Source organism: Chiloscyllium plagiosum, chromosome 26 (genome assembly GCF_004010195.1).
Source record: "Chiloscyllium plagiosum isolate BGI_BamShark_2017 chromosome 26, ASM401019v2, whole genome shotgun sequence".
NCBI classification, from domain to species: Eukaryota; Metazoa; Chordata; class Chondrichthyes; order Orectolobiformes; family Hemiscylliidae; genus Chiloscyllium; species Chiloscyllium plagiosum.
In genome coordinates, this window is record NC_057735.1 from 18,907,834 (window position 1) to 18,921,890 (window position 14,057).

Sequence of the window (14,057 nt, forward strand, 5' to 3'; positions counted from 1 at the left end):
ATATTTTGCCTGTCACAATATATCACTTCACAAATTTCTGTCATATATCCACATGGTCCACTAAACTGTCCATGCTCTTTTGGAATATATTACTATCATCCTCAATGCTTGGTACATTTCCAAGTTTCATGCCATCAGCAAGTTTAAAAATTGTTTCAATTGCCATTAATCTGGTGGATGAAGGTTAATTTGAATAAATGTGAGGTGTTGCTTTTTGGTTGGGCAAATCAGGACAGGATTAATACAGTTAACGGTAAGGTCCTGTGGAGTGTTGCCAAATAAAGAAACCTTGGACTTCATCGTTCCTGGTAAGTGAAATCACAGGGAGACAGGGTCATGAAGATGATGTTTGGTATGCTTGCCTATGTTGGTCAGCGCATTGAATATAGGAGTTGGAAGGTCATGTGGCTATACAGGACAGTGGTTCAGCCACATTTGGAATTCTGCTTTCAATTCAGATCTCTCTGCTATAGAAAATATGTTGTGAAACTTGAAAAGGTTCAGAAAATATTTACAAGGATGTTGCCAGGTTTGGAGAAAGTGAGGACTGCAGATGCGGGAGAGTCAGTGTTGAAACTTGTGGTGCTGGAAAAGCACAGCAGGTCAGGCAACATCTGAGGAGCATGTGAGTTGACATTTTGGGCATAAGCCTTCATCAGGAAACAGGGAGAGGCTGAATAGGCTGGTGCTATTTTCCCTGGAGTGTCAGAGGCTGAGGGGTGACCTTATACAAGTTTATAAAATCATGGAGGGCATGGATAAGGTAAATAGACAAGGCGCTTTCCCTAGGGTAGGGTATTCCAAAGCTGGAGGGCATGAGTTTAACGTGAGAATAAAAAGATTTAAAAGGGAGTTACGGAGCAACTTTTTCTTGCATAGGGTGGTATGTACATGGAATGAGTTGTTAGAGGTACTGGTGGAGGCTAGTATAATTAGAGCATTTAAAAGGCTCTGAATAAGTAATGATTAGGAAGGGTTTGGAGGGATATGTTTCAAATGCTGGCAGACGGGACTAGATTAACTTAGGATATCTGTTCGGCATGGAGAAGTTTCAACGTGCTGTATATCTCTAAGACTGTATGACAAAGCATTTGGACATCCATCTTATCACCTTCTTTGACTCAGCTCAAGCCCTTTGAATAAAAGAACACTGTTCCATCATTTTAGGAGAAAGTGAGGTCTGCAGATGTGGGAGCTCAGAGTCAATAAGTGTGGTGCTGGAAGAGCACAGCAGGTCAGGCAACCTCCAAGGAGCAGCGAGAATGGATGATTCAGGCATAAGCCCTTAATCAGGAATGTTCCATCATTCAGCTTCCAGGGAACAGAGCATTCTAAAATTACTGGAAAGTATCACCAATTCTTGCTGTGAGATTTAGAGCTAATGAGAATTGATTATGTTGCAAATCTCAATTTAGCTATACTCATTCATGTTGTAAGTGGATGTCACATGATATACCAGCAAGGTGTATCCTGACAGATTTCCTCACATGATTAGCTAGAGATTGCAGCGAATGGAATCATTTCTATAATGTTTTCCTGATGAACTAATGAGGAGAGGCAATACACCATGTGAGGCCCAAGAAAAGCTTGTATTATAAAGCCCTCAGAGAGCTTTGCTGTGAATGACCTTTATTGTTGCTGTGATCAGTCACACAATCATTACTAAAAACACACTATAGTATTGTTTGAGCAGCAATAGAACAATGACTAGTTAGTGACCCCTGGTAGTGTCAGTAATCGGATAAATATTGTTCGGGACTCCAGACATTTCATCATAAAAGAACTTCAGATCATTTACATCCAATCTAAGAGGCAGATAGGATTTCAATTTAATGTTAAAACCAAAAAGTGGCACACCCAAAAATACAGTTCCGTCTCAGTGCTGCACTGAACTGTCAGTTTAGATTAGCAAAGTTACATGCTTGGTCAACGTTATCTGACTGATCTCAGTGAGAAAGGAAGGGTATGTTCAGATAAATTAGGCAGCCCTCAAATGACCGAGGTAAGGGCAACCATAACCTTACTCAAACGTTCATGCGCAGATGTATTGTTGTGACTCAAATTAGGCCCAACCTAATGAAATAGCTTTTAAAGCTTACTTTCTGTATTTATACTTCATGAGTTGCTGGAGCACTGCATCTGAGTCAGGAACAGGAGGAAGCAGAGAAAATCCTCAAAGGAGTTGCAAGCTCCTGAGCCCTTATGATTTTTTAATCACATCTTCACCTTTAAAACTCTGCTGAGGACATTAACAATTTTAGCAAAAAGAGAACAGATGTGTCCAAAAGCTTTAGAAATGTTTAATTGCTGAATTAAATCAGTTCATTTGTAATATACAACTTTTGGAAAATTTGAATGAATTTCAATAAATAAAAACCAATTAGCTGATTTGGATGTGATCATAAAAGAAATAGTTAGTAAGCGGATGACACTAAAATTGGAGATGTAGTGGGCAGCGAAGAAGGTTACCTCAGATCACAACTGGATCTCGTTCAGATAGGCCAATGGGCTGAGAAGTGGCAGATGGGGTTTGCTGCATTTTGGGAAAGCAAATCTTAGCAGGACTGATACACTTAATGGTAAGGTCCTAGGGAGTGTTGCTGAACAAAGAGACCTTGAAGTGTGGATTCATAGCTCCTTGAAAGTGAAGTCACGGGTAGATAGGATAGTGAAGAAGGGATTTGGTATGCTTTCCTTTATTGGTCAGAGTATTGAATACAGGAGTTAGGAGTTTATGTTGCAGCTGTACAGGACATTGGTTAGGCCACCTTTGGAATATTGCATGCAATTCTGGTCTCCTTCCTATCAGAAGGATGTTGTGAAACTTGAAAGAGTTCAGAAAAAATTTACAAGGATGTTGCCAGGGTTGGAGGATTTGAGTTATACGGAGAGGTTGAATAGACTGGGACTGTTTTCCCTGGAGGCTGAGGGGTGACCTTTTAGAAGTTTATAAAATCATAAGGGGCATGGATAGAATAAATAGACAAGTCTCTTCCCTGTGATGGAGGAGTCCAGAGGTTAAGTGTGAGAGGGAAAAGATATAAAAGAGACGTAAGCCGCAACGTTTTCGCACAGAGGATGGTGTGTGTATGGAATGAGCTGCCAGAGGAAGTGGTGGAGGCTGGTACAATTGCAACATTTAAGAGGCATTTGGATGGATATATGAATAGGAAGGGTTTGGAGGGATATGGGCCGGGTGCTGGCAGGTGGGACTAGATTGGATTGGGAGATCTGGTCGGCATGGACGAGTTGGATTGAAGGGTCTGTTTCCATTCTGTACATCTCTATAACTATGACTTTATGAATATTCATTGGAAACAATTTGTATTTGTTTTTAAATTTAGACTTCTGAACAAATTTGAGTTCATTAATAACATTTAATAAAATAAACTGGTAGGTAGAGGCAGTCAGATTCTAATTCAGTTAGGAAGTTTGAAAGGTCATCAAAAGTAGTTGGGAATATGTATTTGAGATGAGAATCAAATCACCTTAATTTTATTAACAGGTGGAACATGTTCAAGGGGCTGAATTGCCAATTTCTGCTTCAAATTCATATGTTCATATATTATGCTTTATTGAACACTGTTAATGTTTCTGTCACCTTAAATGATTTGCATATATCAATACATAGGTTCACTAGCATTGCGCTCCTTTAGAATTATACCAGTTATTTTATCTCTGTGTTCTTCCAACAAAATCAATCACTATACATTTCTCCCTATTAAATTTCAACTACAGCTTGCTGACCCATTTTACCAACTTTCATATGCCTTTATGAAATTCCAAACTATCCTACTCATGGTTCACATACTTTCAAGTTTCATGTCATCCATATATTTTGAAATTGTGCCTTGTGCTCAAATATCTAAGCTAATAATATGTATCATGAAAAGCAAGAGTCGTTAGACGGACCCTTGTGGAATTCCAATATAAACATTCTGCCAAGTATTCTCTAATTACTCTTTTCTCCTTATATATGAAAAAAAGGCTTTTGGATTTTCCTTAACCCTGTTTGCTAAGGATATCTCATGACCCCTTTTAAGCCCTCTTAATTCCCCATTTCAGATTGGTCCTACTTCCCGATATTCTTCCAAACCTTTGTCTATCTTCAGTCGCCTAGACCTAATGTACCTCTTCAGTCGCCTAGACCTTTTTCCTCTTAGCTAGTCTCACAATTTCCCCTGTCATCCATGGTTTCCTAACCTTGCTATTTAAATCCTTTACTTCACAGGAACATACCTCTCCTGAACTCTAATCAACTTCACTTGAAAAGCCTCCCACATATTGAATGTGGATTTACCTTCAAACAGCTGCTCCCAATCTACATTCCCCAGCTCCTGCTGAATTTTGGTATAGTTGACCTTCCCCAATTTTGCACTCTTCCTTTAGGACCACTTTCCTCTTTGCCCATGAGTATTCTAAAACTTATGGAAAGTAATCCCCAACTGAAACATCAACCACTTGGCTGTGCTCATTTCCCACCACCGGGTCCAGTATGGCCCCTTCCAGAGTTGGCCCAGTTACACACTGCTCTAGAAAACCCTCCTGGATGCTCCTTACAAATTCTGCTCCATGTAGACCTCTAACACTCAGTGAATCCCAGTCAATGCTGGGAAAATTAAATCGCGTCTGACCACCACCCTGTTGCTCCTACATCTTTCCATGATCTGTTTACATATTCTATCTCACATTTGCTGATGGGAGCCCTGTAATACAGCCTCAACATTGTTACCACATCCTTCCTATTTCTGAACTCTGCCCATATTGCCTCACTGCTCAGATCTTCCCTTGTGCCCGACTTCAGCACAGCTGTGATATTTTCTTTGACCAGTAATGCAACTCCTCCACCCATTTTATCTCCCACTCTACCCCTGTCTGAAGTGTCGATATCCTGGGATCTTTAGCTGCCAATCATGCCCTTCCTTCAACCAAGTCACAGTAATAGCAATAGCATCATGCTCCCAGGTACTAATCCAAGCCCGATGTTCATTTGCCTTACCTACTATACATCTTGCATTAAAACAAATGCACCTCAGACCACCAGCCCCTTTGCATTCATCATCTGCTCCCTGCCTCCTCTTCCCCTTACTCACATTGACTTCATTATTTAGTTTCTTACAACTTGCAAACTTTTCACTGTATTCATGTGAGTACATGTGACAATAAAGCTAATTCTTGTAATTCATAACTATAGTAGAATGATAGTTGCGCAGATAGTGTCTAGTTATATCATATATCTGTGGATGTTGTTTTTCAGAACAGTAGGCATTGTAAGTTTTCAAAACTGTAGATTGTGTTCAGTAGTGTTGCACATGTATGTTTGTGGAGAGTTCTATTACAGAATTGTAGGCACTGTATACAATAGTAATACATCAGATCTGTAGTAGTGCATAAGGAATATTACATGGCTGTTAGTCTTGTACTGTAATGTTGCATTCCATATAACCCTGATTTTATCAAGTGTGAAAAGTGAAAAATAAACTGACAGGCAATGCAAAGACTTTGGTTTCAAAAGCGGACTCAACAAGTGGAAATTATTTTTAAAATGCGTCACTTCTTTCTTTATCTTTGCTTTCAGGAACCAATGAGCCCTGGTGTGCACGATAACTTTTTACAGCAAGCATAGGGTGGGGTCTAGTTGAGTTTACAGGAAAGGGAAAAATAATGACAGACATTATCTGCTAACTGCAATCAGCTCACAGGCTACTAAAAGCTTTTGTTACATCCAGATACGAGCAACCAAAAACACAACAACATCGTCTTAGGAATTAGCGAATCAAATGAAGCATCGGATTCAGGGTTAATTCTGACGTTAATATTACGACCAGAAAGGAGAAACACATATTGGTCCCGTGGTATATTGTTACAGGCAGCAGATTCTAAACATACAACACTGAATCCAGGCTCGTTAGAGCGAAAATGTGGCAGGAAATTTTCCTAATTGTTGCAGTTTTTGTGACTGTGTGTTCCACTGACAATCCAGGTAAGGTCAGAATCTCTCACCAGCTCTCACATTTATTGTGCATTTTTTTCTGGGGAATTATAAAAGATTAAAATAATAATTTTTGCTTTATAATTGAGTACACTTCCAGGACAGATGGGGCTGAAAGCCAGACTAGATTTCTCCTATTGTCTTACAATTACATTTTATCACCAAACGTGCTTGTTCCAAGCATTACCGTTGTTGGGACTTTAAATGGATAAAGTGCCCAAGCCTGAATGCGTTCTCACATTGGCAAGTTCCTGCAAATTGCATTAACAACCTTCTAAATGTAAAATGGCTAGAATTGAACCAGATAATGAGGATTAAGTGATTTTACTGTTTCCTCAGCCTCGTTTGGGGAAAACAGATTGCAATTGTGAGTCGTGAGCTGTGAACAGTGTCTAAGAATTAAGCCAGACAGGCAATTTTTAAGTTAAACAGCGGAAGAGATCATTTGAATGTGCAAAATCCACCCAGGTAGAAAATATTAAAGCTACTAAAATATATACACAAGTTCTGCTTTTCACCTACACACACAGTCATGCTTCTCGCATGCAGAAATACGCAGCTTTCAGAGTATGGGAGATTAAACTTGGTCAGGTTCAAAAATGCAGATTTTGAGGAAAGGTCAACAAGGACTCAATGATTGTATCTGCAGATGGTTTCAAGTTGCAGCTGGTATGTCCTTTGCCTCCCTGTAAAATATTTGTAGAACTCCAGTGGCTTTCAGTAGAGGTTGTCTCTTGTAAGAATGTACACGTGTTTCTTTCTTAACAAAACAGGGTTCAATGCTTCGATGGGCTGTTGTGTAGAGAGAGAGAATATGAGAGGACAGCTATTTGCAATAACTGCGCAGAGACTGTGGTCAAGACTCAGTTCAACTTTTCACATAAAAGGTTATATCACATAAGAACACTTTGGGGCCAGTGACCATAATTCTATTAGTTTTGAAATAGTGATGGAAAAGGATAGACCAGATCTAAAAGTTGAAGTTGTAAGTTGGAGACAGGCCAAATTTGATGGTATTAGGCAAGAACTTTCAAAAGCTGATTGGGGCAGAAGTTCGCATGTAAAGGGACAGCTGGAAAATAGGAAGCCTTCATAAATGAGATAACAAGAGTCCAGAGAAAGTATATTCTTTGAGGGAGTCCTTTCACCCTGAAAGAAGGGTGAAAAGGGAAGGCTGATAGGTGTAGGGAATGCTGGATGACTAAAGAAATTGAGGGTTTGGTTAAGAAAAAGAACGAAGCACATGTCAGGTATAGACAGGATAGATCGAGTGAATACTTAGAGTATAAAGGCAGTAGGAGTATACTTAACAGGGAAATCAGGAGGGCAAAAAGGAGACATGAGATAGCTTTGGAAAATAGAGTTAAAGAGAACCCAAAGGGTTTTTACAAATACATTAAGGGCCATAGGGTAACGAGAGAGAGAATAGAGCCCCTCAAAGATCAGCAAGGTGGCCTTTGTGTGGAGCACAGGAAATGAGGGAGATACTAAACGAGTATTTTGCATCTGTGTTTACTGTGCAGAAGGATATAGACGATATAGAACGTAGGGAAATAGATGGTGACATCTTGAAAAATGTCCTGGATACCTTGAAATGCCATAAAAGTGGATAAGTCACCAGGATCTGAACAGGTTTGCCCTAGAAATCTGTGGGAAGCTAGAGAAGTGATTGCTGGGTCTCTTGCCGAGATATTTGTATAATCGATAGTCACAGGTGAGGTGTCGGAAGACTGGAGGTTGGCTACTGTGGTTCCACAGTTTAAGAAGTGTGATAAGGACAAGCCAGGGAACTATAGACCAGTGAGCCTGATGTCGGTGGTGGGCAAGTTGTTGGAGGGAATCATGAGGGACAGGATGTACATGTATTTGGAAAGGCAAGGACTGATTAGGGATAGTCAACATGGCTTTGTGCATGGGAAATCATGAAACAAACTTGATTGAGTTTTTTGAAGAAGTAGCAAAGAGGATTGATGAGGGCAGAGTGGTAGATGTGATCGAAGTGGACTTCAGTAAGGCATTCAACAAGGCTTCTCATGGAATCTGTTTAGCAAGATTAGACCTCATGGAATACAAGGAGAACTAGTCATTTGGATACAGAAGTGGCTCAAAGGTAGAAGACAGAGGGTGTTGGTGGAGGGTTGTTTTTCAGACTGGAGGCCTGTGACCAGTGGAGTGCCACAAGGGTGGGTGCTGGGTTCGCTACTTTTTGTCATTTATATAAATGATTTGGATGTGAGGATAAGAGGTATAGTTAGTAAGTTTGCAGATGACATCAAAATTGGAGGTGGAGTGGACAGCGAAGAAGGTTACCTCAGATTACAACAGGATAATGACCAGATGGGCCAATGGGCTGAGAAGTGGCAGTTGGAGTTTAATTTAAATAAATGTGTGGTGCTGCATTTTGGGCAAGAAAATCTCAGCAGGACTTATATATTTAATGGTAAGGTCTTAGGGAATGTTGCTGAACAAAGAAACCTTGGAGTGTAGGTTCATAGTTCCTTTAACGTGGAGTAGCAGGTAAATAGGGTAGTGAAGAAGGCATTTGATATGCTTTCCTTTCCTGGTCAGAGTATTGAGTACCGGAGTTGGGAGGTCATGGTCCGGCTGTACAGGACATTGGGTAGGCCACTGTTAGAATATTACATGCAATTCTGGTCTCCTTCCTATCAGAAGGTTGTTGTGAAACTTGAAAGGTTTTAGAAAATTTTATAAGCATGTTGCCAGGGTTGGAAGATTTTAGGTATAGGGAGAGGTTGAATAGGCTGGGGCTGTTTTCCCTGGAGTGTCAGAGGCTGAGGGGTGATCTTGTAGAGGTTTATAAAATCATGAGGGGCATGGATAGGAGAAATCGACAAAGTCTTTTCCCTGGGGTGGGGGAGACCAGAACTAGAGGGCATAGGTTTATGGTGAGAGGGGAAAGATATAAAAGTTACCTAAGAGGTAACGTTTTCACGCAGAGGGTGGTACGTGTATGAAATGAGCTGCCAGAGGAAGTTGTAGAGGCCAGTATGATTGCAACATTTGAAAGGTATCTGGATGGGTATATGAATAGAAAGGGTTTGGAGAGAGATGGGCCAGGTGCTGGCAGGTGGCACTAGATTGGCTTGGGATATCTGGTCGGCGTGGACAAGTTGGACTGAAGGGTCTGTTTCCATGCTGTACATCTCTCTGACTCTGTAACTGCTCTCTGGTTTGGTTAAGGTTTTAGTGTTCCTGCCATTGACTGCTCATTGATACATCCTTCACCTTAATGAGATGGGAGAGCTGTCTCCACCTTGAAAGGTGAGGTTGACTCTATTGGAGCCTATTTACTTTTCCATGAAGTGGAATAGAGCTTCACAATTCGTTTCAGCCATCTTAAATTTCAGCCAGTGATTTTTTTTTTGATTAAAATTGCCTTTCACAAGTCCAACTGTAGATTAATTTACAACTTAATATTTGATAGCACATCTCATAATAAAATGAGAGGCAGTGCCATAGTATTTTTATTACTAGCATCTGGAGACCAGGCTAATACTCTGGGAGCCTTAGGAGCTCTCTTGTGGCACAATGTAATTCCAGTGTCCCTACCCTTGGAAAATCAGGCTCAGGTTCAAGTCTCACCTGCTGCAGGGGTGTGCAATAACATCTCTTATCTGGTTAATTAAATAGGTTTAAAAAAGTAACTGGATTTGAATCCCACCAGGCGGATGGTGAAATCAGAATTCAATTGATGAATCTGGAATTAAAAGGCAGATTAATGCCGTAAAAACCCATCTGGTTCACTAATGCACTTCAGGGAAGGAAATTATGGCATCCTCACCTTGTATGGCCTGCATGTGACTCTAGATCCCCAATAAAGTAGATGTTTGTGTGAATGACCTCTACATTGGACTAACAAGTCACTTAGTTGCATCAAATCACTACAAAATTTGATAAAAGGAATGAAACTGACAGAACGCCTTGCATTGACCAAGGCACTGGAAATGACAATAGCACATACAACCTTAAATGATCCTGCAAAGTTGTCCTTAATTAACATCGGGTGGTTTGTGCAAAAGTCGGGGGAGTTGTTACATAGCTACAACCAGTCAAGGAATGGTTAGAATCATCAAGTCATTCCTACACCAGCTGAGTTTATCAAGATGGTCCTGCTCCTTCATCTGAAGTATGATGACCCTCAGGTTAGACTCAACACTAGTTGACTCTCTACAAGACAGCAGCCGTATGGTCTGCTGGGAATATGGTGACTTTGCCTTTAGCCAGAATAGTCAAGTCTAAAGGTAACAAAGGGGTAAGCAAGCATTTAAACAGAAGATGATCCAGAAAGGGCAGAATTGGGTGAAGTAATGCTGATGGAGTTAGCAATTCTCAGTGATGTTTGGAGGATCATCTCAGGATCAAGTGTGACATCAAGTTTGCAAACTGTTTTAACCTCAAACAGATGCCAAGGAACAAATGGAATCACTGGCTGAAGGATGGAATTTATGGTGGAGACAAAAGATAATCTAAACTTCCTGAAATAATGTTTAAAAATTACATAAAATGTTCCATAGTTTGAAAACCTTCAGTTTTGTTAACCTGTTCTACTATCGTTGATGATTGGTATGGGATTAATATTACAGGTAACTTATTTGACATAACCTTAACAAGATAAATTTCATTTGAAATAGAAACACATCTTTTGGACATGATAAAGCTAGTTAGTGTGAAAAGGTTTGAAGCTGTATCTGATCTATGAATGCTGACATGATTATTGGGTTCTAGATTTCATTTCTATTTTCACTGGGTTACGCTCATCACTGCCATGGAATTGCACTGCAAACAATATACATTCTTTGCAGCTCTCCAAAACAGAGTGGCTTTTAATATCTCTTTAAATTTCTTTTCTTTTAACCAAAGTAACATTTCTTTTGTTATGTTATGCACTCAATGAATTTAAAGACCCTGAATTAATTTGAAGAACAATGAACCTACATTTTCACAGCAAATTTCAAGAACATCCACTGGCTACTTTTGCATGTGGATCAGTCACTGAGGACAATATGTCATTTGAACATGTGCAAGAACATACAAACTTGGAGTAGACTTAGACCCATTTGATCCCTCAACCCTTCTGTTCTATAAAATATGATTGTAGCTGATCTGTTAGTATTTCACATTCCTTATTTTCATGTATAACTCCATAACTTTTGATTCTGTTGCCTAATAAGAATCTATTCTCCTCAGCCATCCAGAGAATACCAAAGCTCTTAAAGTTCCTAAATAGCACCAATTCCAACTGGCATTAATCTTAAAGCTGTGCACTTCCTAATGCAGATTTTTCCACTCTGAAGTACTCTAAACTTTATGTGGAACATTCATTTTCATAAATCTTCTCCTCTGCACTCCAACATTTGACCGTTCTGCCATCCTATCTTCGTCCAGTCCTTTTTCTCGAACACGTCATCATCTCTCTATTACGTTTCCAGATTTTCATAGAACTCCATGATTTAATCTCTTTAATTAGACATTAGGTCCTGTCAAAGCACTAATGAACAATTTTAAGCAATGTTATAAATAACATTTCCTGTGACTTTGATCATGTTGAATATAATTCCTCATCCCCCTTGATCTTCCTGTCACCATTGACATGATCCATGACACAATCCTCCTCCAATAATATTCCTGTATTGTCCATTTCCGTGGGGTTGCACTCACCTGGTCATATTCACATTGTTCTGATTATAGCCTCAGAGAATCAACAACACTGCATTCCCTTCTTACATCCTACTTCCACAATCCACCAAGGTAATATCATTGACTGTTCTACATCTGCTCAGACTGCCCTTTGAAAACATTCATTGAAGACATGGAATTAGCTTCTGCATATAGGTTGCTGACAAACAGTTCTTCCTTTTCATCAACTCTCTGAGATTCTCCAGTAGTTTTATGTAATCAGAGTAGGTTTCATGCAGTTTTGAATAAGTTGTTACCTTCTACATTCACTGTCTTCTCATCTGGGTGTGTTTCTGAATCCAAGGAACCCACCCATTGGCTCAATCGTGCCCTCACCAGGTAACAATATGCTATTTGTACTCACCTGTTGACAGTCTTAATTACTTGGAATTATCTTGCCATTATCTCCCTAACTACATATTCTGTGCCTGTGCACTTGTCCCCACTTCACCTGATGAAGGAGCAGTGCTCCAAAAGCCTGTGATTTCAACTAAACCTGTTGGACTATAATCTGGTGCCGTGAGACGTCTAACATGAGCAATACTTGATGTGTGTTGTATTACAAACCCGCCAAAAATTCTGATCCCAGGGAAATCCTATTTATTGGCTAGCGTCCTGATCGTTTCCATAAAATTCACTTCACTTGCAAGGTTTGTGAAGGTTTGTAGCTCAGGCTGAGGTTTAGGTTGTAGATTTGCTCGCCGAGCTGTAGGTTTGATATCCAGATGTTTCATTACCTGGCTAGGTAACACCATCAGTGGCAACCTCCAAGTGAAGCGAAGCTGTTGTCTCCTGCTTTCTATTTATATTCAAAGTTTGTGCGAAGATTTGTAGCTCGGGTGCTTGTTGTTGTGGTTGTGTTCGCCGAGCTGGGAATTTGTGTTGCAGACATTTCGTCCCCTGTCTAGGTGACATCCTCAGTGCTTGGGAGCCTCCTGTGATCTTTTCTCTGGCATTTATAATGGTTTGAATCTGCCACTTTCGGTTGTCAGTTCCAGCTGTCTGCTGCAGTGGCCGGTATATTGGGTCCAGGTCGATGTGCTTGTTGATTGAATCAGTGGATGAGTGCCATGCCTCTAGGAATTCTCTGGCTGTTCTCTGTTTGGTTTGTCCGATAATAGTAGTGTTGTCAAGCTCATGTTGCTTGTCATCTGCATGTGTGGTTACTAAGGATAGCTGGTTGTGTCGTTTCGTGGCTAGTTGGTGTTCATGGATGTGGATCGTTAGCTGTCTTCTTGTTTGTCCTATGTGGTGTTTTGTGCAGTCCTTGCATGGGATTTTGTATACTACGTTGGTTTTGCTCATGCTGGGTATCGGGTCCTTCGTCCCGGTGAGTTGTTGTCTGAGAGTGGCTGTTGGTTTGTGTGCTGTTATGAGTCCTAGTGGTCGTAGTAGTCTGGCTGTCAGTTCAGAAATGTTCTTGATGTATGGTGAAACACACAAACCATCAGCCACTCTCAGACAACAACTCACCAGGACAAAGGACCCGATACCCAGCATGAGCAAAACCAACGTAGTATACAAAATCCCATGCAAGAACTACACAAAACACTACATAGGACAAACAGGAAGACAGCTAATGATCCACATCCATGGACACCAACTAGCCACGAAATGACACGACCAGCTATCCTTAGTAGCCACACATGCAGATGAGAAGCAACATGAGTTTGACTGTGACAACACTACTATTATAGGACAAGCCAAACAGAGAACAGCCAGGGAATTCCTAGAGGCATGGCATTCACCCACTGATTCAATCAATAAGCACATCGACCTGGACCCAATAAACCGGCCACTGCAGCAGACAGCTGGAACTGACAACCGGAAGCGGCAGATTCAAACCACTATAAATGCCGGAGAAAAGATCACAGAAGCACTTCACAGGAGGCTCCCAAGCACTGAGGATGTCGCCTAGACAGGGGACAAAATGTCTGCAACACAAATTCCCAGCTCTATTTATATGTTTGTCCTGGATGGGGTTCCTGGGGTTTGTGGTGATGTCATTTCCTGTTTGTTTTCTGAGTGGTTGATAGATGGTATTTAGATCAATGTGTTTGTTTATGGCACTGTGGTTGGAGTGCCAGGGAGAGAGGGTCGTGTCTTTTTGTCGTGTCCCTCCCTTGTAGCCCTACACACGGAGGAAATAAAAAACACGATTTCGACTGGGACAACACATCTATCCTGGGACAGGCTAAGCCAAGACATGGATTCTGGATCAGTGGTGCTGGAAGAGCACAGCAATTCAGGCAGCATCCGAGGACAGGCAAAATCGACGTTTCGGGCAAAAGCCCTTCATCAGGAATAAAGGCAGAGAGCTTGAAGCATGGAGAGATAAGCTAGAGGAGGGGGGGGGTGGGGAGAGAGT

At 40.8% G+C, this 14,057-nt stretch overlaps 1 protein-coding gene across 9 annotated transcripts in view; it reads left to right on the top strand.

Annotated features, from left to right (window-relative positions):
* Window positions 1-5,769: 5,769 nt before the first annotated feature.
* LOC122563175 overlaps window positions 5,770-14,057 on the top strand; it is a 143,882-nt gene continuing 135,594 nt past the window's right edge. For 2 of the 9 annotated variants that reach the window (XM_043716686.1, XM_043716685.1), the window contains exon 1: window positions 5,789-5,983. In XM_043716686.1, the coding sequence (XP_043572621.1) occupies window positions 5,920-5,983 (64 nt within the window). In that variant the 5' untranslated portion in view covers window positions 5,789-5,919. Of the gene's footprint in view, window positions 5,984-14,057 lie in introns of all 9 variants that reach the window. The other 7 variants (XM_043716688.1, XM_043716687.1, XM_043716692.1 and 4 more) reach the window with 6 other exon arrangements.